Source organism: Zootoca vivipara, chromosome 5, assembly GCF_963506605.1.
Source record: "Zootoca vivipara chromosome 5, rZooViv1.1, whole genome shotgun sequence".
Taxonomy (NCBI): Eukaryota; Metazoa; Chordata; class Lepidosauria; order Squamata; family Lacertidae; genus Zootoca; species Zootoca vivipara.
The window spans coordinates 97,550,494-97,573,824 of NC_083280.1; the positions used below are offsets into that span (position 1 = coordinate 97,550,494).

A 23,331-nucleotide genomic window follows, 5' to 3' on the forward strand; every position below is an offset into this window, starting at 1 on the left:
GAAAATGCAAAAGAAATACACGAGAACAGGCTTTATCAGGAGTGACTCTGTGTAGCTGAATGTATGCCCCAATGTAACATGCCTGGTGCTATAATTCTAAGTTTTTAGCTGCAAGGCCTTTTTGTTTACCTAGGTCTTTGGTGATTGTGCTAGCCCCTATTTTTGGAGAATAGGACATTGTCCTTATATTGCTGAATTATTATTTTAGATATTGTGCATTGTATATGTCAGGGGCTCTCTCTACAGAGAGCCCCCACCAATCCTCCTCACCAGCTCCTCGCCCAGCGTCAGCACAAGCAGCGAGTGAGGAGAAAGGAATTGAGGGAGTTAGCGGAGTGCAGAGAGGGCTGTCTCATGTACCAGAGCCCCAGCAACACTTGGGAGAGAGGGATAGGGGAGGAGGAGCGCGGAGGGCTTTCGGACACAGGGCAGGCAGGAAGGCGGCCCTTCCCTCCGACGCCCAAATTGAGGCGCACGCCCACCCGTAGGGCCAGGGGGCGGCGCTTTGGGGTGCCCAGGCTTTTATGCTGGGCGTAAACCCGCAGGAAGCCATTGCGGGGTTCTGACACGGACTGAGCAGTCATGTTTGCTGATGTTCTTGCACTGTAAATAGTATGCACAATAAAACTCTGAAAGACAAGACTGAGTGGAGCGTCTTTACTCAAGAGTAGCCACAACCATCATTCTTAATTTGACTTTTGATTTTGTTTGTATTTTATTTTAAGTAGCTTTGGGACATTTCTCTTTCGTTACAAAGTGATCAACAAATACTAGTATTATCATCAATTGTTCTTCATATTGAACAGAATATAACATAAATAGCAAGTACTTTAGTTTAATGTTGCCAGCCAAACAGACTGAAAAAACTTCTTTGAAAACCAAACGACATCTTCCATAGCCTCACTGAATTTACATTGTAACCATAAAAACATTTAGCTTTTAGAGATGTTGAGAAAAAGAACTCTGGACCCAAGGGCTCCGCTTGAGATAGCTGTTGCAGGACACCTGTAATCCCTTAAGGTGTGTACATACATACTTTGCACCCAACATCTCCACCTGTTATCTTTATCCCTGCTAGACACATTCTTTTCCAACCGCTGCAGATGGAGCACAAAGGCTACAAGAGATACTTCCCATGTAAAAGATGTCTTGTGGAATAATGTGACGGAATGCAAATCTTAAAAATATTGCCACTCCATAGAAGAAATACAAACCTTGGAATATTAAATTTTAAGCTTTCTATTCATTTTCAAAATATATAATTTATAAGAACAGGAGGTAGAAATCATTTAAGATATTTGTTCACGATGAATTTCGGTGAATGGAGAGGGAGAGAGTCATCTTGCCAGCAACAGCAGGGACCAATCTCTAAATATTTTCTGAAGCCTCATAGAGGCTTCAATGGCTCTTCAGTACAATGGTACAAGCAGAAATACAGGCTTCAATTTTTGTAATTCCATAGCTTAAATATACAACCTCTTTAAAAGACTTTAAAACTTTACAGCAGTGGTTCCCAAAGTAGGTGCTACCAGTCCCTGGTGGGTGGTGGGGTTATTGGGGGGGGGGCAGGAGGGATTCTGGTGATGTAAATTACTAATAATCTTTGAAAAGCTGGTTTCACTGGATCAGGTTCAATAATTTTGCAGTGAAAATTGGATTTTGAATAAATGTACAATTAATTGTCACTGTTTTGAATTTTACTGCTGTTCTGAATAATGCTTTTGATAGGGTATGGTAAGCAGCACCATGGGTGAGTTCATAGAACCAAGGGGGCAATGGCCCCCCCAAAATTTGGGAGCCACTGCTTTTACAATACAATATATTCCTTGAGCTCCCTCCTTCCAACCACAGTTATCTTAAATTCAGTTTGCTACTATAAACAGCAGACATCAAAAACATTTATGTCCCTTTATTTTGCTTCTTTATTTTGCTTCATTAGTGATTGGAGCAATATTCTGGCCCATTTTGGAAATGTAATCAAGATTTTTAAAATAATGCATACAACCAGTGATCACACAAAATAATTCATTTTATCTTGAATGAAATAGCACCAGCAATTTTTTGCAATGTTAATAATTTAAAACGTAGCTTTGTTGTTGCTTTTCTAAAAACAGCACTTCCTTTGGTTTTCACCGTATAAAGTCATAGCTGAAAGACTGCTAAATGTTTGGTCAAAATTAAACTTGCCCATAGTCAATAATTAAAATAAATACACAAGACTTTCCATTCTTATGAAGGCTTTGATTTTTGTCAAAATATAAGCCACCTCATTCCTAACAGAGACTCCCAAGCCAAAATCTATTTGATTTGACTCTTAGACCATTATGCTAAGAGAGCATCACCTGCAGACCAGTTCCCCAAGTGCCATGCCAGGGGAGGGTGCTCAACAGCCTATGGGACCAGCATTTCTTAATCATTTACCATTTTGGAGAATGCAGTGTAAATCCTGTGCCATAACTATCCTTGTCACTTTAAAGTGATGAATATTGGTAGGCAAGGAATACTCAAAGCATCACTATCAAATATGGTATCCAGATTTCAGAGAGGCTATGTTAACATCTCAACATGTACTTCTAAAATTAAAACACTTTGGAAAGTAGCTTATTCATGATTTAGCACAGGCATCCCCAAACTTCGGCCCTCCAGATGTTTTGGACTACAATTCCCATCATCCCTGACCACTAGTCCTGTTAGCTAGGGATCATGGGAGTTGTAGGCCAAAACATCTGGAGGGCCGCCGTTTGGGGATGCCTGATTTAGCACTACTGTCAGCTCTCACGTGTTATGAAACTTAAGACCCTAACCTATAATAAAACTGAAAAAAACATATTGGCACATTTTTTGTTAGTAAAGACTGGGCTAAAATGGTTTGAATTTAGTAATCTGTGATTACTTAGGGAAGCCATATACAGGCACAGTTCATTTTTCAGATTTTAATCTGTTTTCAAAAGCTTACGGTGCTGCTTGATTACAATAAATAATAATAAGCTTTTAAGCTCCATTAATTACAAATGACACTGTAACTTCTCGGCTATTTGGATAGGTAAATCATTCCGCACATGTTTTGATGACATCTGCAGCTGATTCTCCCCTTGATCCACACCAGGCATCCCCAAACTGCGGCCCTCCAGATGTTTTGGCCTACAACTCCCATGATCCCTAGCTAACAGGACCAGTGGTCGGGGAAGATGGGAATTGTAGCCCAAAACATCTGGAGGGCCGAAGTTTGGGGATGCCTGATCCACACCATACTGCCTTCTCCAAGAGAAAATGATCTACAATTAGATTCCTTCAGTAAAACATGGTTAAAATATTGATTATTGGGATTGAATTCAGCCCTTAAGGATGCTCTGGTATGGAGTGGCACATCTGTGGCTTCTCCGCCAACCCAATGAGGGAGAAATAATCACTTGGGGGGGGGGCAGTTACCACACTTGTTAGAACACACAATGCCTCCTAAATACTATCTTCTGAAAAACAACGAAGCCTTGCGATAAGGATGTTAACAATTCCCACAAGTATCATACATATAGATATAAGGCAAGTAAAACTTCAGAGGCCTTCCAAAATATTCCTATATGCCATAGTCTGAATACATACTGTTTGATTTTGCTCAAGTGCTAACACCACATATGAAGACAAACAAGAAAAAGACTATTATAAAAGTTAAATACTTTAAAATGAAGTGGTTTTGCTAAAAATGCTTTGTCCCAATAGAAATCAGAAGACTTGAATCACTTTTTTCCTGCTGAAAATCTTGTTTGGGTAAACCATGTTCTATTGCACTAGGGTCTTTCTTAACCCTCTAGTCATTATCAGGAAGCTGGACCAGAACAGCATATTTCTCTTTCCACAAAAGATTCCTCAAAGGCATTTTGTCATCAAGTGTAAGCCAGTCTTCCAAAAGACTGTTTGGCAATCTGCCTCCAAGACTGAGATTTCTTTGTATATGCCACAGTTCTTAAGCTAGTCCTCAGAGGCAGTCTGGAAACTCTTCTCGGAGGAAGAGTCAAAATCCGCTTCCACTCCCGATTCTTCAGAGTTCATAAAAAAGGGAGGCATGGAGTCAAAGCTTCCATTTATACCCACTGCAACTTCTTTCTTAACCAAGTCCTCACAGTAGGGAAGATCCAAAAGCCACTCTTCGAGGTGTGTAGATGTAGAAGAATGAGGCATTTTAGGAGGGCAGTAAGAAGAGCGAAGACTTGTGTTCAGGGGGGCAGTCTGACACTTTCTAAGCAGGGCACTGTTTTCCTTACTGTAAAAAAGAATAAATCTCAAGAACTCTTCAGCAACTTTTGATTTTTATCATTTATAAAGATGGGATATCCGCCCCATCCTCATCCAATCAGCAGTAAATGACTGAAAAAGGGTTTAAAAACAAACAAATCAATCTTCACTGAAAACATCTTTCTAGATTCTCAAACGCCTTGGTTCCCAAACACCAAAAACCCAGAAGTAAGTGTTCCGGTTTTTGAACATTTTTCGGAAGGCAAATATCCAATGCGATTGTTAGCTATTGTTTTTGGGGCGCCTGCATCAACCAAAAGCTGCGCCTTGATTTTTGAACATTTCAGAAGTGAAATGGACTTCCGGTACGGATTAAGTTTGGTGCTTTTGTTTTTGCTATTTTGCGTTTTTGAAGCCTTTTTGGTTAACCTGTTTTTGTGACTGTGTGGAACCCAGTTCAGCTACTGATTGATTGTGTGACTGCGCAAATGGATAAAAGCCCCCCGTCCAAACAATGACTTTCATCAGTGCAGCTAAGAAAAAAATTAATTTTAATTTTTATAATCTACAATACTGTCTTATTTTATAGTACAGTACATTGATTATTGCTTTCACTTTATGGATCAATGGTCCCGTTAGATAGTAAAATTCATGTTAAATTGCTGTTTTAGGTATTGTTTTTAAAAGCCTGGAACAAGGGGCAAGTACAACTTACAAAAACTAATAATCAGAGAAGAAAATGGATTACTTATGCCACATAAGAGATTTTTTAAAAAGTCAGTTGCATGTGAATCACTTACATTTAATGTCACATCTACTTTAAACCAGTCGATGTTAATTTCATTGCAAACGTAACACTAAACCGTGGCTACCAACAAAAAGAGAAGGAAGGGGTGTTCATGGAATGATTGAGAGGGAGTGGATAGATCCATAGCACACTCACAATGATTAAGCAATCGGAAATATTATGTCTGCACCTGACCAACAAATGTGCAGCATGAAGCATGTAGCAGCATAAGATATACCTGGGAATACTTAGTATTCTTTTTCTTGCTTTGGAATATACTGTCCCCACAACTTGACGGAGCTGGCCTTGCATCCATCGCACATCATCAGGGATATCAGGAAACCAGTCCACTAATCTGTAAGGAATAAATAATAGTGTTTCAGGCAGAACCCTGATTTGAGAAAATGCCATATGGGAGCAAAGGACTTTGGGCTTCTTACTGACATCAGCTGATCTGCCCCACCTAAAACTTGGCTTGCTGGCTTTATTGACTGATTGAATTTGAATTTATATACTGCCCAATACTCACAGGTTGCAGGGTGGTTTATAATTAAACACAATAGGGGTGTTTAATTTTTAGTTTTTTCTCTACAGCAGGTTTGGAAATATTACTGCTATGTTTTCAAGGGCCATACAGACTCCTTGAACAGAGTTCCCTATGCAGCCAGTTTCTCAGTTAAATCTGGAGATGCATACCAATTAAAATATAGGATTTTAAAAGTAAGCTTCATGCACACACCGTGTTGTTTATGAAACTGAACACAAAGAGCACACATGGAAAAGAAAATATATCTACTATTTCTCAGTTAATCATTTTAAGAATAATATAGTGGTTAAGCGAACGCACTGTGAGCCTGGAAGTTCTAGTTCTAGTTCAATCAAACTTTAGCCAGTTACCTAAAGTTACCTAAATGAATTGTTACCTCTCAGCAGTATTCCACTCATACATTCCACCCTATGTGCAATACAGGGATAATACTTTCCTGTCTTGCAGGATTTAATTTTTATAGGAAAATTGGAATACATATGAATTTTTTAAAAAAGTATTATTGCAAGGCTTGTGAGCCCTTAGAAAATGTGCAAAACACCAGTACAACAAGGGCAGACTTCCATGCTTAACACTCACCTTAAGGCCACACAATAGGCTGACTCAACTGGCAGAGTATACGGCAGCATCACATAGGACATCAGTCGCATTGGTAGAAATTTAGAAAGCTGAGCATAGAGTCCACATTTCTCTTTACAAGCCTCCTGCAATGCTGTCATTCATACAGTCATTAATCTCAACTGCACATGAACATAATGGCTTCTAGATTCCGAAAGAGTGACGAAGCATTGCCTGGAAACATGCTAGATAACCCACAACAGGCTTTCTCACAACAGAACTCAACTCAATGCACCTAGTACTCTCCTATATACATATGGGCCAATTCATCACCATAAATTTCAGTAATGTTCAGTTGGCTTCTAATGGGGACAGGTAATTCCACCAAGTCTGCTTCAGGTACAGTCTGATTCTCCTAGCATTCCTCATGCAGTCGATATACAACCGGAAGAGGCTGCTCATTGTGTCACTGTTCTGTGAATCATTAAGGGACCATCATCTAAGTTTCCTTCTTTTCAATCAGAACAGACTCGTGAAAAAAGGCAGGGGTGGATCCTCCAAGAACAGGAACTTTTTACTCTTTTACACTCAAAACCTTTTTGTATGATAAAAATATGGTTTTCCACAATTTTAATTCAGAAAAAGCAATGCATCTTGGCCCTCAAAAGCTTTGAAAAAACATTTATTTACTTGCTTACTCATAGCACAACTCAACCAAGATTTCTATTCTATTTCAAAATAAAAACTTAGTTGGTCTTTAAGGTGCTACTGAAGGAATTTTTTTATTTTACTTCGACCCAGACCAACACGGCTACCTACCTGTAACCAAGATTTCTATTCAATAGCTTGTTCACTGGATAGTTCTCCTTGCAATTTACTTGTTTTTCTTTCCTTACAGCCTGAAAGCCCCGTCTGCACCAAGATTTAGTTAGTATCCAACATTAATAACTTTCATTCAAAGGTGGCCAAATAATAATAATTTACTGGGTGGCTTCCAACAAAATATTAAAATACAATAGTCTATTAAACATTAAAAGCCTCCCTAAACAGGGCTGCCTTCAGATGTCTTCTAAAAGTCTGGTAGTTGTTTTTCTCTTTGAAATCTGGTGGGAGGGTGTTCCACAGGGTGGATGCCACTAACGAGAAGACTCTTCTGTGATGCACAAATATATACCCAAGTTCTTAGTTAAACTGTTTTACTAAATCAATTTGCACAGTATTCCAGACACTCCTGTAGTGAATGTTTATTACTTGTCCAGTTATAAGTACCATGGGGGCTGGGGGGGCCGAGGCCCCGGGCGCAAAATTCTGACGGGGCACAACCAGGCACCCCCATGCAGGCGCCGGCTTCTGTAGGCACCCCCAGCTTGGTGAAGGCGGCAGAGCAGCCCAGGGTGAGCGGGTGCAGGCAGAGGGAGGCTGGCAAGGGGTAACCCCAGTGCAGCCGGGCCTGGCCCTCTTTTCTGCAGGTGTCGGGAGGATTTGCCTGCCAAGAGCCACATTGGCTGGCCAGGCTCCCCTCTGTGCGGGTGGGCAGATGGCACAACACAGCCCCACTTTGCTCTAGTTGGGGGGGGGAGTGCTCTGGCAGCATCAGTGCCCACCAGCAACCCATGCTATGGCGCTGATAAGTAGCAATAACTGAGGTTTCTCAATTATTTTATGCATAAGATTAAAGTATGTAAAGATGATTAGCAAAAATAAACTGAAAAACAAACTTTTATCATAGTATATTCCGTAATAACTGGTCATGATCCACCCCAAGTCAAACACTTTAAAGTACCACGGATTTCAATGGGAGAAATTTAAGAATGTTCTAAATGTTCTCCCACTGAAATCATGTTGGATGTACAAGTGCTGAATTCTGGCTGGACTGTACCCAACGTTGTTTGCATTGACAGCATCATTACTAATTACTGAAATAATTTAATGAAACTTCGTTTTACAATAAAAAATGAGGTTACTTTAATCTCTACCTTTACGGAGTCTAGGAGGTAGATTCTCAAAAATTGTTCCATTCAATGGCCAAGCGGCTAATTGCAGCTGTTCAATAAGCATTTCTTCATCTTGCATCTCTTTTTTGGCTTCATTTGCTGCAACTGTTTTTTTATCAACATAATCTGGGGTCTGAACACATTCCTGATGGTTTTCCTTTGTTAAGGCCAAGTCAACGAAGACCGAATCATACAGTATACCTGAGGAAAACGGAATAAAAACAGCTTCTGATGGGATGGTATTTTTGTATTCAAGAGCATGACAGGCACCATATTGCAAAACAGAGTTGGAAGAGAGCATAAAGACTGCGCTGACAGCTAATCTTCCTTTGCCGCCTTCCCACACTACATTCTATGGCCGCGCTTCACAAGATGAAGCGGCGGCCATAGAAAACCTCACCGTCTTGCGAGTCCCTCGCGCAATGCAAAACCCTTTCGAGTTTTTCGTTGCGCGAGGCATTTGTCTTGCGAGGTACCACTGTATCTACAATGTAGAATCTATATATGCTGGGTTCCAGCTGCTATTAGCAGCTGCATTTTGAACTAGCTGAGGTTTCTGAACATTCTTCAAAAGCAGTCCAACACAGAATGTGTAATCTGAACTCGATGTTACAAAGATACGAGCAACCATAGTCGACATCTTTTGTCTGTATACAAAAATGCACAGACCTGACATTGTGACTAACATTCTGTTCACCATATTATATATTTGAAATCACAGTGACGTACCATTTTCTTTCAAAAATCTAAGAGCATCCGAATAGCCTTGTTCACAGATCTCTCCTAGCACCTGAAAATAAGGTTACAAAAAACTAGTAAACAGGAGCAAGTACCGTCTTTTTCCGTGTATAACACAACCCCACGTATAAGATGACCCCTACTTTTGGGAGCCCAAAATAAAGAAATCAGTATTTTAGTTGTTCAAGTTTTGTGGGAAATCGGCCAAAAAGTTGTTGAGCTGTTTCTCCAGCCTGCATCTGACTTTGCCTCACACTGTGGCCATACTCCCTCCTTGCCTGGGCACTGCCTCACCTCTCCAGCCAGCTCTGAGGCCAGCACTCCATGACTCAGGAGCTGCCAGGAGCCACCAGCTCACTCAAGACTTACCGTATGAATCTGTGTGTCAGGCAACCCCCAATTTTTGACTAAATTTTTGGGGGGGACATCGTCTTGTTCACAGAAAAATAAAGAATGCAGTGGACGCTCGGGTTGCAAACATGATCCGTGCGGGAGGCACGTTCGCAACCTGTGCCTGCGCACGCGTGGGTCGTGATTCAGCGCTTCTGTGCATGCGCAAAGCGCGATTTAGTGTTTCTGTGCATGCACGTGCACCAAAACCCGGAAGTAACCCGTTCTGGTACTTCCGGTTTCAACGCAGAGCGCAGCCCGAAAAGATGCAACCTGAAGCAGCTGTAACCTGAGGTATGACTGTATTGAAAATTCCCAAAGAGCAACATCCAGAAAGGCATCTCATGGCAGTCAACACTCTTGACACATCACCAAAAGGCTCAGTAAGCACTTTATCATAGTGAAAGAAAACAATTCTACAGTAATTGTACCGTGGAGCACTGCACACCTCCTTCCTTAAACCTTAACTGCACCAAATCTGCCCCAATCATTGCTCAACTCCCACCCCAATATTGCAAACTGAGGAGGGTTACCACCATTAACATTGTTCCTTGCTAGTAGGAATTGCTCTCAATGAATTTACTAAACGTGCCCCTAAGATGCACTCTAATATCTAGATTAAATGTGAAGTGGGAAAACCATGTATGCCACCATGAAGGAAAGGTGGGCTATAAATTAAAATAAATACAAAAATTTAGAAATTTAAACACAACTATACCTTTGGAGAGGTGCATCTGTCCAGCATTCCACAGTAGGAACATATAAACATACATGCAAACAAACTAGCAATTGGGTAAGAGAAAATAGTGAATATACATACCTTGGGTTCTGGAGGAAAAAGTGCTTGAGTTAAACGGTAGATGTTCCCTAGGCTAAACTGAATGCTGGTGTTGGTGAGATTCATTTCATGGAAGTTTGCAGAATTGCCCTTGGGACAAATGTCACACTCCCCAGCAAAAGGTGAAATTGTGATGGTGTTTTTTGAGTCATACTGCGGTAAGTTGTCACTTATTCCACCATCGACATAGCGCTTTGGGAAGGGAAGGAGAAAGAAAGATAAGGAATCTATTTGCTTAAAGCAAAATTTAGCTGACTTGCTCTGCAACTTCAGAAAGGAAGCCTAGTATTTCCACTTGCCACACCTTTCAGTGGTAGTATTACGTATATGTGAGCAGGTACTGACCCAACACAAGGCATTACTCAGAACAGCAACAAAGCTTTGTGCACCTCAGGATCGCAAGTAATGTCTGAAAATGTGCAGGTGCATACCCCAGATTATATGCTGCCCAGCAGCTTCTGCAACATTGGAAGCAATGTTATGGGCTCTCTTTTGGCATGCACCACACTTAAGAGGCAAAATTCAGCCCTGGTGAAAACATTAGCTAAGGAAATTTACAACTCTCTACTGTGTTTCATAGGGCTCATATCCTTCTCACCCTGCCCGCTCCCTGCCAATACTGAGTGGCAAAGCCAATTCATAAAATTAAGTAGGCCTTCAGGCATGTCTCATGTTTGTCACCCCAACTAAATCCGTTTAGGTAACATAATTGTCCAGCCATGAGGGCAAAGCAACCAGATTAACCTGAACCATGGATTTAGTCTAATATGCTACTTTGCACCTCATATAGGATTTCAGCTTTTAAAGAGTAAAAATGGATGAATGTAAGGCTTATTAAAAATCTAGATCAGCAAGCTCTTCAAAAAAATTATCACTAAATCACACTGTTATTCTTTGCAGTTTTCATTTTGAAGTAAAAAAAAATGTCACATAAAGCTTTCACACGGATATTGGCACTATTTTTTAATCATCTAGTAGAATGTGCACATACTTGACCTGAATCATTTTTCTTTTCTTATTGCTAAAGTAGGAGGGCAAAACCATACTAGCAAAGATCAACTTCTCCATGTTTCCTTTCAACTAAGATGCAGGCAGCCTTTAATAGGATTCTTCAAGTTCTACGTAAGGCCTTGAAATACACTGCTTAAGAAAGGGCCTTAAAACAATTAAGAGGATAACAATTAGCATCTTGTCTTTAAGATCGCTTCTTCTGGTACCCTGCAAGACAGTTCTCAGCCAACACATACAAACCCAAGCCCAGATACAAACTACTGTGTGTCGGTATTGCTAAATCTATGTGCATATGTACCATGTAACATACTGTATCACCTCATCTGTCTCCTGAGAAATCTCTATGTGGGACAAGAAGCTACAGTTAGAACTGGATATGGAACAACTGATTGGTTCAAAATTGGGAAAGGAGTACGACAAGGTTGTATATTGTCTCCCTGCTTATTTAACTTATATGCAGAATTCATCATGCGAAAGGCTGGACTAGATGAATCCCAAGCCGGAATTAAGATTGCTGGAAGAAATATCAACAACCTCAGATATGCAGATGACACAACCTTGATGGCAGAAAGCGAGGAGGAATTAAAGAACCTTTTAATGAGGGTGAAAGAGGAGAGCGCAAAATATGGTCTGAAGCTCAACATCAAAAAAACCAAGATCATGGCCACTGGTCCTATCACCTCCTGGCAAATAGAAGGGGAAGAAATGGAGGCAGTGAGAGATTTTACTTTCTTGGGCTCCTTGATCACTGCAGATGGTGACAGCAGTCACGAAATTAAAAGACGCCTGCTTCTTGGGAGAAAAGCAATGACAAACCTAGACAGCATCTTAAAAAGCAGAGACATCACCTTGCCGACAAAGGTCCGTATAGTTAAAGCTATGGTTTTCCCAGTAGTGATGTATGGAAGTGAGAGCTGGACCATAAAGAAGGCTGAACGCCGAAGAATTGATGCTTTTGAATTCTGGTGCTGGAGGAGACTCTTGAGAGTCCCATGGACTGCAAGAAGATCAAACCTATCCATTCTTAAGGAAATCAGCCCTGAGTGCTCACTGGAAGGACAGATCGTGAAGCTGAGGCTCCAATACTTTGGCCACCTCATGAGAAGAGAAGAATCCTTGGAAAAGACCCTGATGTTGGGAAAGATGGAGGGCACTAGGAGAAGGGGACGACAGAGGACGAGATGGTTGGACAGTGTTCTCGAAGCTACGAACATGAGTTTGACCAAACTGCGGGAGGCAGTGCAAGACAGGAGTGCCTGGCGTGCTATGGTCCATGGGGTCACGAAGAGTCGGACACGACTGAACGACTAAACAACAACAACATACTGTATTCATGTAGAGATATGTGTGCTCCATGGAGTGCACAAATAAAGAGATTTGCATACAATAAACTTCCAAGGATGGTTCAGATTCCTAATAATATGACAACATGGCCAGGAACATACCTGCCAAGTTCCTGCCGGAAAAATAAGGGATCGGCAGACTGGGGGTAAATGGGGGTTTCCCAGGGAATACGGAAGACTTGGCAGCTATGGCCAGGAAGGAGGCACACTCTTCTGCTTCATACATTATCATGCAATGTGGCACCCTACATACTTTGTGTGTAGATAGAGGCATCCAATTTCCTTAGTTCTTCCATCTTCAAACTGATGCACAAGAAGAATAAAAACAAATGCCCCAAATAGGCTTTATTTTTTAAAAAATTAACATCTAGTTTCCTTAAAACAACTGTTATATTACATTGTGTGACTTATTTTGTAAAGACAACATTTCAGTCTCTCATCTGTCACATCTGAAGCTGTCCTGGAACTATTTGTTTGGCCATGTATATGAAGGACACACAGCAAAGCAGACATCATCTTTACATCTTCCCACCTTTTCTATCATCATCAGCCTTCTCATGCTGGTTTATAGTATGGAAGAATGAGCAGGTACTTACCACCCCTCTAAACGAAGGTGGGATGAGGCCACAATATATAGGCACAAATGAACTACAAAGCAAAGCCTGTCAAAAAGAAAAGAAAGATGAGTTGCACACTGCATTTCTAATAGGAAAATTTCTCCAAAATAAAGCTCTAACACAGTCATCTTCCAATGTTCTAAAAAATGAGAAAACACTGAATATGAGGAAACAAATTTTTAAAAAATCTTGAGACAAATATGAAATATTCTGAACATTATTCTAAACATGGCTAAAATGAGAATATACCTGTATGACTTCTTCTTTGGAATTAAAGTTGGATACCAACACATTTTTGCCATCAGACACTCTGGTAAGTGAAATGGAAAGTTTCCCTGATATCAACTGATGGGTGTTTTCAGGAAGATTTTTGCAAAGTCCATCCCTTATAATCTTCATCACATTAAAGGAAGGATGAAGAGGGCCAAGATTTCGCTTTCTTGCTTCTCTGGCTAGACCCAGAACATCTGCACAAGCTTCCGCTGAAAGATACATTACGGCATGTAAGAGGGGACATACTAATTGTGAAAACCAAATTGGTTAAAACAGCTGTTGTCAGGGTCACAACACACATTTGGCCTTGGTAGATAAACAAAAATGTGTGATAAGAAGGTGCCATCAGGAGTGGGGTCTTGACCCTGGTGTGCCTTCGAAACTCAGCATGAGTTCATAACACAATCTCCTCCCCCTTTGGCAGCTATAACCTTTCAAAAAAAACAAATTGTTACAACTTTTATCTGTATTAGGTAAGGTTCCCCAAAAGTGAACAATTTCCCGGATAGTTCCTATCTTTGACAGGGTCAGCCTGAAGTTACAAGATTAAAACAAACAAAAAATAGTCATTTCAACTATTAAAAAATAGTCTCCGAAACGTAGTTATGCTAAGTTGTGACAGCAGGCCAATTCTTCAAATGTCAACAGCATCATAGCTGTCAGGGAATATATCTGACCTCAATGAATTGACCAGTCAATTGACATTATTTGACCAGTCAACTGGTGAGCATCCAAACTTACTTACTTAAATAAATAAATGAAAAAAGAATATGGAGCCATAACACATTAAAGGTCTGTTAGGTAACTTTACTATTCACTGATTTGCCATTGTTGGCCAGAAAATACATTTTAATAACAGCATTTCATGAGAAGAGATAATACTGTTCCAAATTAAACAGACTCTGCTATCTGCCCAAGGACTTGTGTAACTATTCTGAAAAGAGTACACCCCCTAAATATTGTATTTTAGATCAGCCATTGCTGATACTTTGATAATCTAAAGGCACTAGTAGACGTTTCCTTCTCTCTCTCTCTCTCTCTCTCTCCCCAAGAGCTGCCCAATAAATGGAATAGGTTAATGTCCTGCAGTAACCTTCTCTACAGGGGAGATGACTAATCGTCCCACATGTCAGCTGGATCTCAGCTTATTTTCCTCACCCAATCAAAAGACAGCAAATAAACTACTACTACTACCAGTTTATGACGGCTGCTTTTTATCCTTTGGTCCTCAATTTCATGTCCGGAAAGGAAGTTAAATTCAGCTCTCCAAGAGGAATTTGACCTACTAATGCAGGGCACAGAAAGAGCTGACACATCTTGAAGGCGTCAATACAGACGGAATATGATTAATTAAACAAGTTACTACATTTTTTTTTACCAATCAATGAATGCTGGATTATAATGTAGATTTGCATACAGTTTATATTTCATTTAACAATGCAAAAAATACTATTTTTGATATTGGTGGTGAAATCTAATTGACATGTACATTTTACCAAGCTATGCAATCCTACTCAGAAGTCAGCCTCACTGAGCTCAAAAGGACCAACTTACTGGCATGGGGAACTCCAGATGTTGTTGGACTCCAATTCCCATAAGCCAATGGCCAATGATGAGATGATGGGAGCTGTAGTCCAACAGTATATAAAGGGCCAGTTAAGTGCCAAATTGTTTATCTATATCTATATCTATTCTAATCTATCTATCTGTCATCAAAATGCCATAAAAGGTGCACAATTTATCAGAACAGTGGCAGAAGGAGTACTTTAATCCTTTCGCAGTAGGCCATAAAAAGACAATCACTTCTACCAGCTGCTTTCTTACTTGGGGGTAAGGAAAGTGGGGGGCATTAGGAAGCAGTGCCAGGGGTGGGTTCGCCCCCCCAATAATTAAATGTACAGCTTCCCATGGTTGCATTTCCCTGTGTTTTAAATGCTTGAAAACTGTTTACTTGTCACCTATGCATCTAAGTAGTTGGGCCATCAAAGTTATTTTAACAGTTTAATAGTTTGCTCTCAACTAAAGGCCATGGACTTCCCCCCTTGAAAGATGGGGATACTTATCAAATTCTTTGCACTACACAATAAGCAACCAAGTCTTCCTGGTGCTGCTCAGTTTTTCTCATGCCATCTGATGCAAAGAAAAATCTAGCTAAATGTGGGAGAACATTATAACCGTTACTTAGCAATGGAAAATAGAGTGAAAGAGAATCTGCCCACACAACTTCTTAACTAATGCAGGAAAACTCAAATAAAAAAAATAAAATGTGGAGAACAGGTCCTTCGGAATGCTTAGCTCTAAATTTGAACACTCTTCCCAAAACTATAAAACCTAATTTAGCTCAAAGCAGGTTTTCTAATATGCATATATTTATATTTAGTTGCTGAGAAAGGATGTTCTTTCAGTTAAATGGAACACTAATTAAAAAGTGAAGACAACATTTTAATGGATAAAAGGTTAATCCTCTAAGTCTAAGGTACTTAACTAAGATTTTCACACACAATTCAGCATGCTGCAACTCACAAAAATGCTATTATGCCGTTTCATGTCAGGGGACAGCACAAGAGAGAATACTTTTACTGTATTGGTTTAGAGAGGGATGGAGAATGTTTTTTGGTGAAGGAGGGGTTTTAAGGTGGACTCTGGAGAAAAGTTGGGGCCCAGGTGGCGCTGTGGTTAAAACTGAGCCTAGGGCTTGCTGATCAGAAGGTCGGCGGTTCGAATCCCTGTGACGGGGTGAGCTCCCGTTGCTCGGTCCCAGCTCCTGCCAACCTAGCAGTTCGAAAGCACGTCAAAATGCAAGTAGATAAATAGGAACCGCTACAGCGGGAAGGTAAATGGCGTTTCCATGTGCTGCTCTGGTTTGCCAGAAGCAGCTTTGTCATGCTGGCCACGTGACCTGGAAGCTATACGCCGGCTCCCTCGGCCAATAATGCGAGATGAGCGCGCAACCCCAGAGTCGGTCACGACTGGACCTAATGGTCAGGGGTCCCTTTACCTTTACCTTACCTGGAGAAAAGTAGAATAAAAAGCTTCCCTTAAAAGCCAGGAATAGCTCCTGCTGCTGCCAACACACAGCAAATGAGAGAAAGGTACTGTACCTGGAAAATCAAAGTGGCTTCTAAACCCTAAGGAGGGACAGAGAGTACACAATGTTCTTGTGGGGAGGGCAGGGGATAAATTGAAGCTCTCCTGGGCACTTTCCTATGTAATGCACAGTCCCTTCAGAAGAAGTGGCGGGCTTCACTGATGGGTAACATTCTGTCTGATTACTGCAATGTGCTGTTTAAAGGGGTTTCCCTGGAAGAAGTGCAGAGTGCAGGTGTCAAAATTCTTGCAGGTGTGACTGGGAGGGCTCATTCAGTTCCTGTCCTGAGAAAACTGCACTGAAGAATGAGTAACAAATATTATAAATAAATAAACAAAGCAAGTTCTGCTAGAGAGACTGAAACAAAGAAACACAAAGGAGCACACAGTCTCTATGGGCAGCAAGCCCAGCACTTTGGTACTGACCTCCATCAAGGGAGAAGATCATAGAATCATAGAGTTGGAAGAGACCACAAGGGCCATCCAGTCCAACCCCCTGCCAAGCAGGAAACACCATCAAAGCATTCTTGACATATGCCTGTCAAGCCTCTGCTTAAAGACCTCCAAAGAAGGAGACTCCACCACACTCCTTGGGAGCAAATTCCACTGCCGAACAGCTCTTACTGTCAGGAAGTTCTTCCTAATGTTTAGGTGGAATCTTCAGGAAGGAGAATCAGGCAGGAGGAGCCAGAAAAGTTCCCCATTATATGTTCATCCCCAAAGACCCTGGGAAGAAACCGAAATGAAACCACCCACAAAATAACTCCGCAGTGCTAGTCACCTGCACAAGTTAGCTTCAGAGATTAAGTCTGAGAAAAATGTGGGGAGATGGTCATCTGGTTGCCTAAAGAGGTGATAATCTGAAATATTTGTAAAGCCCTCAAGAGAAGTATTGTATGGCAGATGTGGACAGACAGTATTTCTGGGCATTTTTGCAATAATTTGACTCCCAATGGTTTAATAGCAAGATTATTGTAACATGTTCTACATAGGGCTGCCCAACCGTCTCAAAGACCTGAGGTCAGATTACTGACCAGGGCTGGTTACAGGGCATATATTTTGACTGCATTGTCAGAAGAGCTCCACCGGCTACCAGGTACAATTCAAAGTCCATTAACTATAACCAGTGATTAAACTAGCCAAACTTGCCATAAGATTATGGGGTAGGGTGGGAACCAATATGCATGTTGATGAGAAATGATATAGAATCAGTTACCAGTCATTAAGAGAGTATATATTGGTGTGTACATATGAGACTATCTACTGCGTAGGTCAGATGTTGCTAGAATAAAACCCATCATCCCTTGCTATTGACAGTGCTTTGGCTGAAGACAGTTGGAGTCCAACAACATCTGGAAAGCCATAGGTTTCCCATAGGTTTGACTAAGGGTCAAACGATATGTAATGCATTATTAGAAACTTCCAACTTTTTTATAAAAAAAATGGTTTGTGTGTGGTGATTTTCATCTCAGCCATAGGGAGGGGAAGTTTAATCCTTTCCATAATCTCAACATCAATCAGTACCACTACCACCCCACACTATTGTTATTAGTTTGTAGTCCTTGTAGACCTGAAGGAGCTTCTCCACCCCCATCGCTCAGCCCGGACATGGAGGTCCAGCTCTGAGGGCCTTCTGATGGTTCCCTTACTGCGAGAAACGAAGTTACAGGGAACCAGACAGAGGGCCTTCTCGGTAGTGGCACCCGCCCTGTAGAATACCCCCTCATCAGATGTCAAAGAGATAAGCTATTATATGACTTTCCAAAGATAGGAAATATATAAGGAAGCTTTTTCATGTTTAATGGTATATATACAAATAACACATTGGATATTGGTTAGTTCTTATACTCACCAAACTAAAGATACCAAAGATCCTGAAGGAAATGGAAGTTCTTATTATTCCTCAACTGAGAACATGCCTATTGGCAAATATCATTAGCTTTATTGTGGAAATAATTTAACATGGCAGCTCCTGCCTGCTTAAAAGAATTATGAAGATGAACATTTGTCTCTATGTATAGCCTGTACAGGCTGTTCCCTGCTGTGTTTTAAATGTTAATGTGTAAATGTATTTCAGTATACCGGTAATTGGTTAAAACGCAGAACAGCTCAAAGTTTCGACTTCCGAAACGTTCGAAAACAGAGGCACAAAAGGCGGTCTGCCAATTCAATAGAGCAAATTATGGAAAAACAACAGATACACAAAGTGGAAGCCGTTCAACTTCCGAGGCGCGTTCAAAAACAGAAGCATTTACTTCCAGGTTTTGGGTGTTCAAAAACCGAAACATTCGGCAACAGAGACGTCCAAAAACCGAGGTACCACTGTATCTGTAAATAAAGCAACTATTCCTAAAACACCATAAATCTGTAGTGCTCTCTCATCCAAAGGAAGCTAACCCTGTAATTGCTGAGGAATTTGTGTAAAAATATTATCAGTTCCATACATTTCCAGTAGCCCTGTATCATCCTATAGCACTATGGTACCACTCCCACAGAAGGCCAGGTAGAGCCTCTCACTTCCCCATGCGCTCTATGCAGCCATCACACCCTACCCTGCTGCCTTTTATCTCACCACCCCCAATTAGCCCCCCTACTTTTAAAACTCTCCATTCTATAACCTTTTTCTCACCCGCTCTCATTTTCAGTTACCAGACTGTCGCAATACTCTTTCATGCCCTAAAATGTTTGCTTACAAGTTATGCTTTGGGACACAATGAACTGCCATTTGGACTACCTCCTCACTGAGTCATGATCTTTCCCTCGCAATCTTTACCCAACAAAGACACTGCAAAGGCCTGCAATGGTGTAAAATGCTGTAGTAAAGGAGGAAGGAGTTTGAGATACAAAACTTGACTACCAATTAATATAACACAGTGCACGACATTGCTTTCCTGACAATGACTCTTTGCATATAAAGGTGGGCATTACCCCCCAGTGGCAAAATGAAACACTAAACAGATTACCGTAATAGCATGTGCCACTGAGTCTTGGTAGCAGGAGCTCTAGGGTGACTGGGTATCCCTTTCAGGTGTCCTCTTTAAAATAAAAAAGGAGGGAAGAATCATTGTACCGCACCCCTCTGAAGAAGTGCACCGCCACTGCCCAACCCAGCAATGACTCTGTTAACAGAGTACAAAAAGGCATAACTTTTCCCACCATTAGAAGTCAGTGTTTGATTTCTAATGAGAGGCACTTGGGCTCAATCCTGAATTAAAGGAAGACATGGCTGATTCACAAGTTCCCACCTGTCTAAGACTCTGCTGCACAAACACCTCACCGTATATTCAGAGTTACTCTCTCCATCATTATTAGGACCCGAGTTGAGCTTCGGACCCTAGATCAAGATTCTGGACACTTTATTCCGACATCTGCAGCCTTGCTCCCCTTTCAACAGCCTCAAACACAAACAAACAAACACCCCTTCTCCATATTTAGGGTGAACACCCTCAAGGGTGCGTTTCTTTGAGCTGATCTTTGCCCCTGGGCAAGATCAAAGCGCTTAATAAACTGAATAAGCAATAAAGTGTATCCCTCGCACACGCCCTCCGGTGGCTGGTTGAGTTGGACGCCACTCTGGGTTGCCCCGGGCAACATAAAAGCGCCTACCGGTAATGAATCGGATACATAAATCGTAATTAAAATAATAACTCTGTACGTCCGGTGCAAAAAAAAGCAAACCTTGCATTAAGCTACGGGATACAGTTTACGGCCGCTCGTTCGTTCTTATCTTATCTTATCTTTTTAAAGCTTTCGTTGCGATTATTGCAATGACCAGGTTATTCTCTCTGCTCTTCCGACTGTTCTGCTATTACTTACTGCCTTCAAAGCTCAATGTTTCGTTTGCCCATCCACATAATATTATTATAACGTAACAATGATTGCAATAAAAAAACACAGCAACAGAAGAACCTTTGAAACGATAGCCATAAGGGGAAAGAAGCGAGAAAATAGCCCTGGAATGGCGCGAGTGACGCGTCTTATTCCCTCGTACCCAGTGACCCGCCTCCGACGAGGACGGCTCCCGTCAGGGCTCCGGCGGAGGCCCCGCACACCTGGCGGGCGTCGCGGATGAGGTGCGGGGCTCTCTCCTGGAGGCAGCTGGCGGCGCCGACGTGGTAGACGCCCAGGAACCCGCAGCCAGCGAACGACACGCTCCAGCCGCCCTCGCCGCCGCCGCCCCCCGGCATCCCGGCCGCCTTCCCGTCCCGACCCGGCGCGGCTGAGGAGGCGGCTGAGGCGGCGGGCGAGGAGCCGCGCACGCGCAGAGACGCAAGACAAGCGGCGGCGGCGGCGGCGGCGGATCTCCAGTTCGGGCCGCTTCATTAATAAAGAAGGCCGGCGGCAGAGGGAGCGCCGGAACGAACGTGGCCCGAGGGGAGCCAGCCAATCGGAGGATATATGCAAAAGAGGGAGCAGGGCGGAGGGAGGCCGGCGGGCGGGCGGGGGCTCCTGTCCTGCTTTGCTCGCTCGCTCGCTCTCTTAAGTTTGTGGGTCTTGGACAGGGTGGATTTGATTTAAATCAAATTGATTTAAATCACGATTTAAATCACTAGTCAGTAAGGCTTGATTTAAATCATAGTCGATTTAAATCACATGAAAAACTTAAATACTGTCCACTCCAAACAATCAGAAAAATACTGTTTCTATTCTATTCACTGAACTTCTTGAAACTTAGCACTGAAGGGGTTGTTTCTGTATTCATAGGTTTGTAGAACAATAGGATTAAGGTCTTTTTCTCAACTCTGTTCATGTTATAACATTTTTGCTGTGAAGAAGAGGCATGTGATCTCTGTTGAGTCAAATTCAGTTTTGAGAACTGCAAAAGTAAACCAAGCATCTGTGATAATATCTTGTAGGCAGAGAATCTGCCCAATAATCTTACAAAAACCTCTGGAAGAGCATGACATTGTGAATGGATTAATGGCATTTATTTACCCCAAAAAATAAACATATACAACCTTATTCTACATAATTAAAAAACTAATCTTTATTTCATGATGGAATAACCTTTGGATGGTAATATATTTTCCTCAAAAAGCATTTTATTTTAAAAAATCAGATTTAAATCAAAAAAATCGATTTAAATCAAAAAAATCCGATTTAAATCAAAAAAATCCGATTTTTTTGATTTTTTAAAAAAATCATTGATTTTTATCCACCCTGGTCTTGGAGAGGTTTCAACGGTGCGTAGGGTCGGCTGAGGTCTCCATCTTCGGATCTGTTGAGGATGGAGGTTTGGAAAGATACCTTTCGCGTTTGGCACAGGCTGCAAAGTGCATGCTGCTGTGGAATTTACCAAAGATATACCTCCTTGCTTCATTTCACTTCCCCTCTTTTATTATTTGCATCTGTCCATTTGTTGTTCTTGCCCCCCCACCCCCACCCGTCTCCAGAGACAATGGAGGAGGAGTCTTTGACTTCATCGGGGATGAAGTTACAGCGCCTGCTGTGGTTGCAGAGACTGATAAGGGAGGTACATGCTTCATTGCAGTTGGGGCAGATGAAGGTGGGCAGGCTTTTGTTAGGGAGAGCAGAAACTGGAATTTGCATTGATTTGTTTTGATGGGGGCAATTGCCCCCCCCCATGCTCATGTGTCTGGTTGTGCTGCTGCAGATGCCCCCTGGCGTTTCTTCTCACTCTGCTCCTCCTCGTGGTTATTCTTTTCTTTGGGCATGCTGGTTCCGGCTGATAGGAATCCAACAACATCTGGGGGAGGGTTGCAGCCAACTTGAACTGGGAATGTGATAGCGGCACATCTGTAGAGCAGGTAAAGGCATGGCCATGCCAAAAAGGGCTGATGGCATAGCTGCCAAGTTATCCCTTTTTTTAAGGGAAATTCCCTTATGCTGAATAGGCTTCCTCGTGAGAAAAGGGAAAACTTGGCAGCTATTGTTGATGGTCAGCACCTGGAAAGCACCTTTCTTTACAAGCCACATGGATCAGCTGGTTGACAGGTTTTATGGCATAAAACTGGTGCAATATCGATGTTTAGCAGCATTGGAGGACAGAAGAAACCATCAGCCAAACAGCAAGGTTTCAAACAGGAATCATATTGCACCACCTCCTGGAAACAACCTGCCAGGAAGCATTGGAACCCCTGTGAGAGAGTGCTTGCAATTCCCATCCCAGCTAAGCAACCCAGATTCCCAGAAAGATACTATTGTATGAAAGGAAGGCTGCTGAGAGGTCCAGCGGAACCAAGAAGAGGACATCTCTTTCTAGTTCCCATGCAGGTCATCCACTCAGGTGAACAAAGCAGTCTCCATCCCCAAATTGGGCATGAAACTGGATTCAGATGAGTCTATGCAGTCCATTTCATCCATGAACATCTGGAGCTGAGTTGCCAGTACAGCACATGCTTAACTATCAAACTCAAAAACTGAATATTTGAGACTGGCTAGAATTATACACCACATCATAATCTAGAGAGAATGTAGAGATTCTTCTTTCTTCCTCTTCTTCTCCTTCTTCTTTGGCTATCACTCATAGCCAAGTAAGATTGTCTTCCATAAACACAATTTTAACAATGGGTCCGTAAGTGACTGTGGAGGCCAATTCTTCTATAAAGGTCTAATCACAGCTGCCTTGATGGAAATAAGCCCTCTCCCAAGGGCGATTCGCTTGAACAAGCCTCCTCTAGCTGCCTCATAGGATGGGCAAAAGTCAAGCATGCAGGTGGTTGCCCTCATCCACACATACCCAGTGATCTTTTCCATACCAGGCCGTACAGATTAGAAACCATCCTTAGTGACAGGACAAACAGTTGCCAAAATTGCCTTTGTTCACTGAAAGAAGATTCCTACTGTCAGACGAAAGGTGCCTTTGGATCTTACCCAATTGTGATAATCTGCCATCTGCAAGTGGTTCCAGGCCACCCAAAGATCCTCTTAGCTCCCTTCATAAGTATTCATGTTCCT

The 23,331-nt window shown here is 41.9% G+C and overlaps 1 protein-coding gene across 6 annotated transcripts; it reads right to left on the reverse strand.

The window, feature by feature from the left end:
• Positions 1-643: 643 nt before the first annotated feature.
• On the reverse strand, positions 644-20,700 carry LOC118096529 (patatin-like phospholipase domain-containing protein 2). Of its 6 annotated transcripts, none has more exons than XM_035138476.2 (9): positions 20,405-20,698; positions 13,303-13,535; positions 13,033-13,098; positions 10,065-10,274; positions 8,846-8,906; positions 8,099-8,317; positions 6,144-6,276; positions 5,256-5,372; positions 644-4,258 (listed from the first exon to the last, which is right to left on the reverse strand). In XM_035138476.2, the coding sequence occupies exons 1-9, from the start codon at positions 20,598-20,600 to the stop codon at positions 3,967-3,969; spliced, it is 1,527 nt and encodes a 508-aa protein (XP_034994367.1). In that variant the 5' UTR covers positions 20,601-20,698; the 3' UTR covers positions 644-3,966. The 6 variants fall into 6 exon arrangements, with proteins under 6 accessions (XP_034994367.1, XP_060131175.1, XP_060131174.1 ...); XM_060275192.1 differs by lacking the exon at positions 20,405-20,698 and adding an exon at positions 19,691-20,396; XM_060275191.1 differs by lacking the exon at positions 20,405-20,698 and adding an exon at positions 19,659-20,396.
• Between the last annotated feature and the right edge of the window lie 2,631 nt (positions 20,701-23,331).

Bases quoted from the DNA above. Each gene is read 5' to 3' on its own strand.
- LOC118096529 (XM_035138476.2), bottom strand. From the start codon at position 20,600: ATGCCGGGGGGCGGCGGCGGCGAGGGCGGCTGGAGCGTGTCGTTCGCT. The intron at 8,907-10,064 runs GTATGTATATTC...CCTTATTTTCAG, and splicing joins TTTTTCCTCCAGAACCCAAG to GTGCTAGGAGAGATCTGTGA. The intron at 8,318-8,845 runs GTACGTCACTGT...CGTTTTCCTCAG, and splicing joins TAGATTTTTGAAAGAAAATG to GTATACTGTATGATTCGGTC.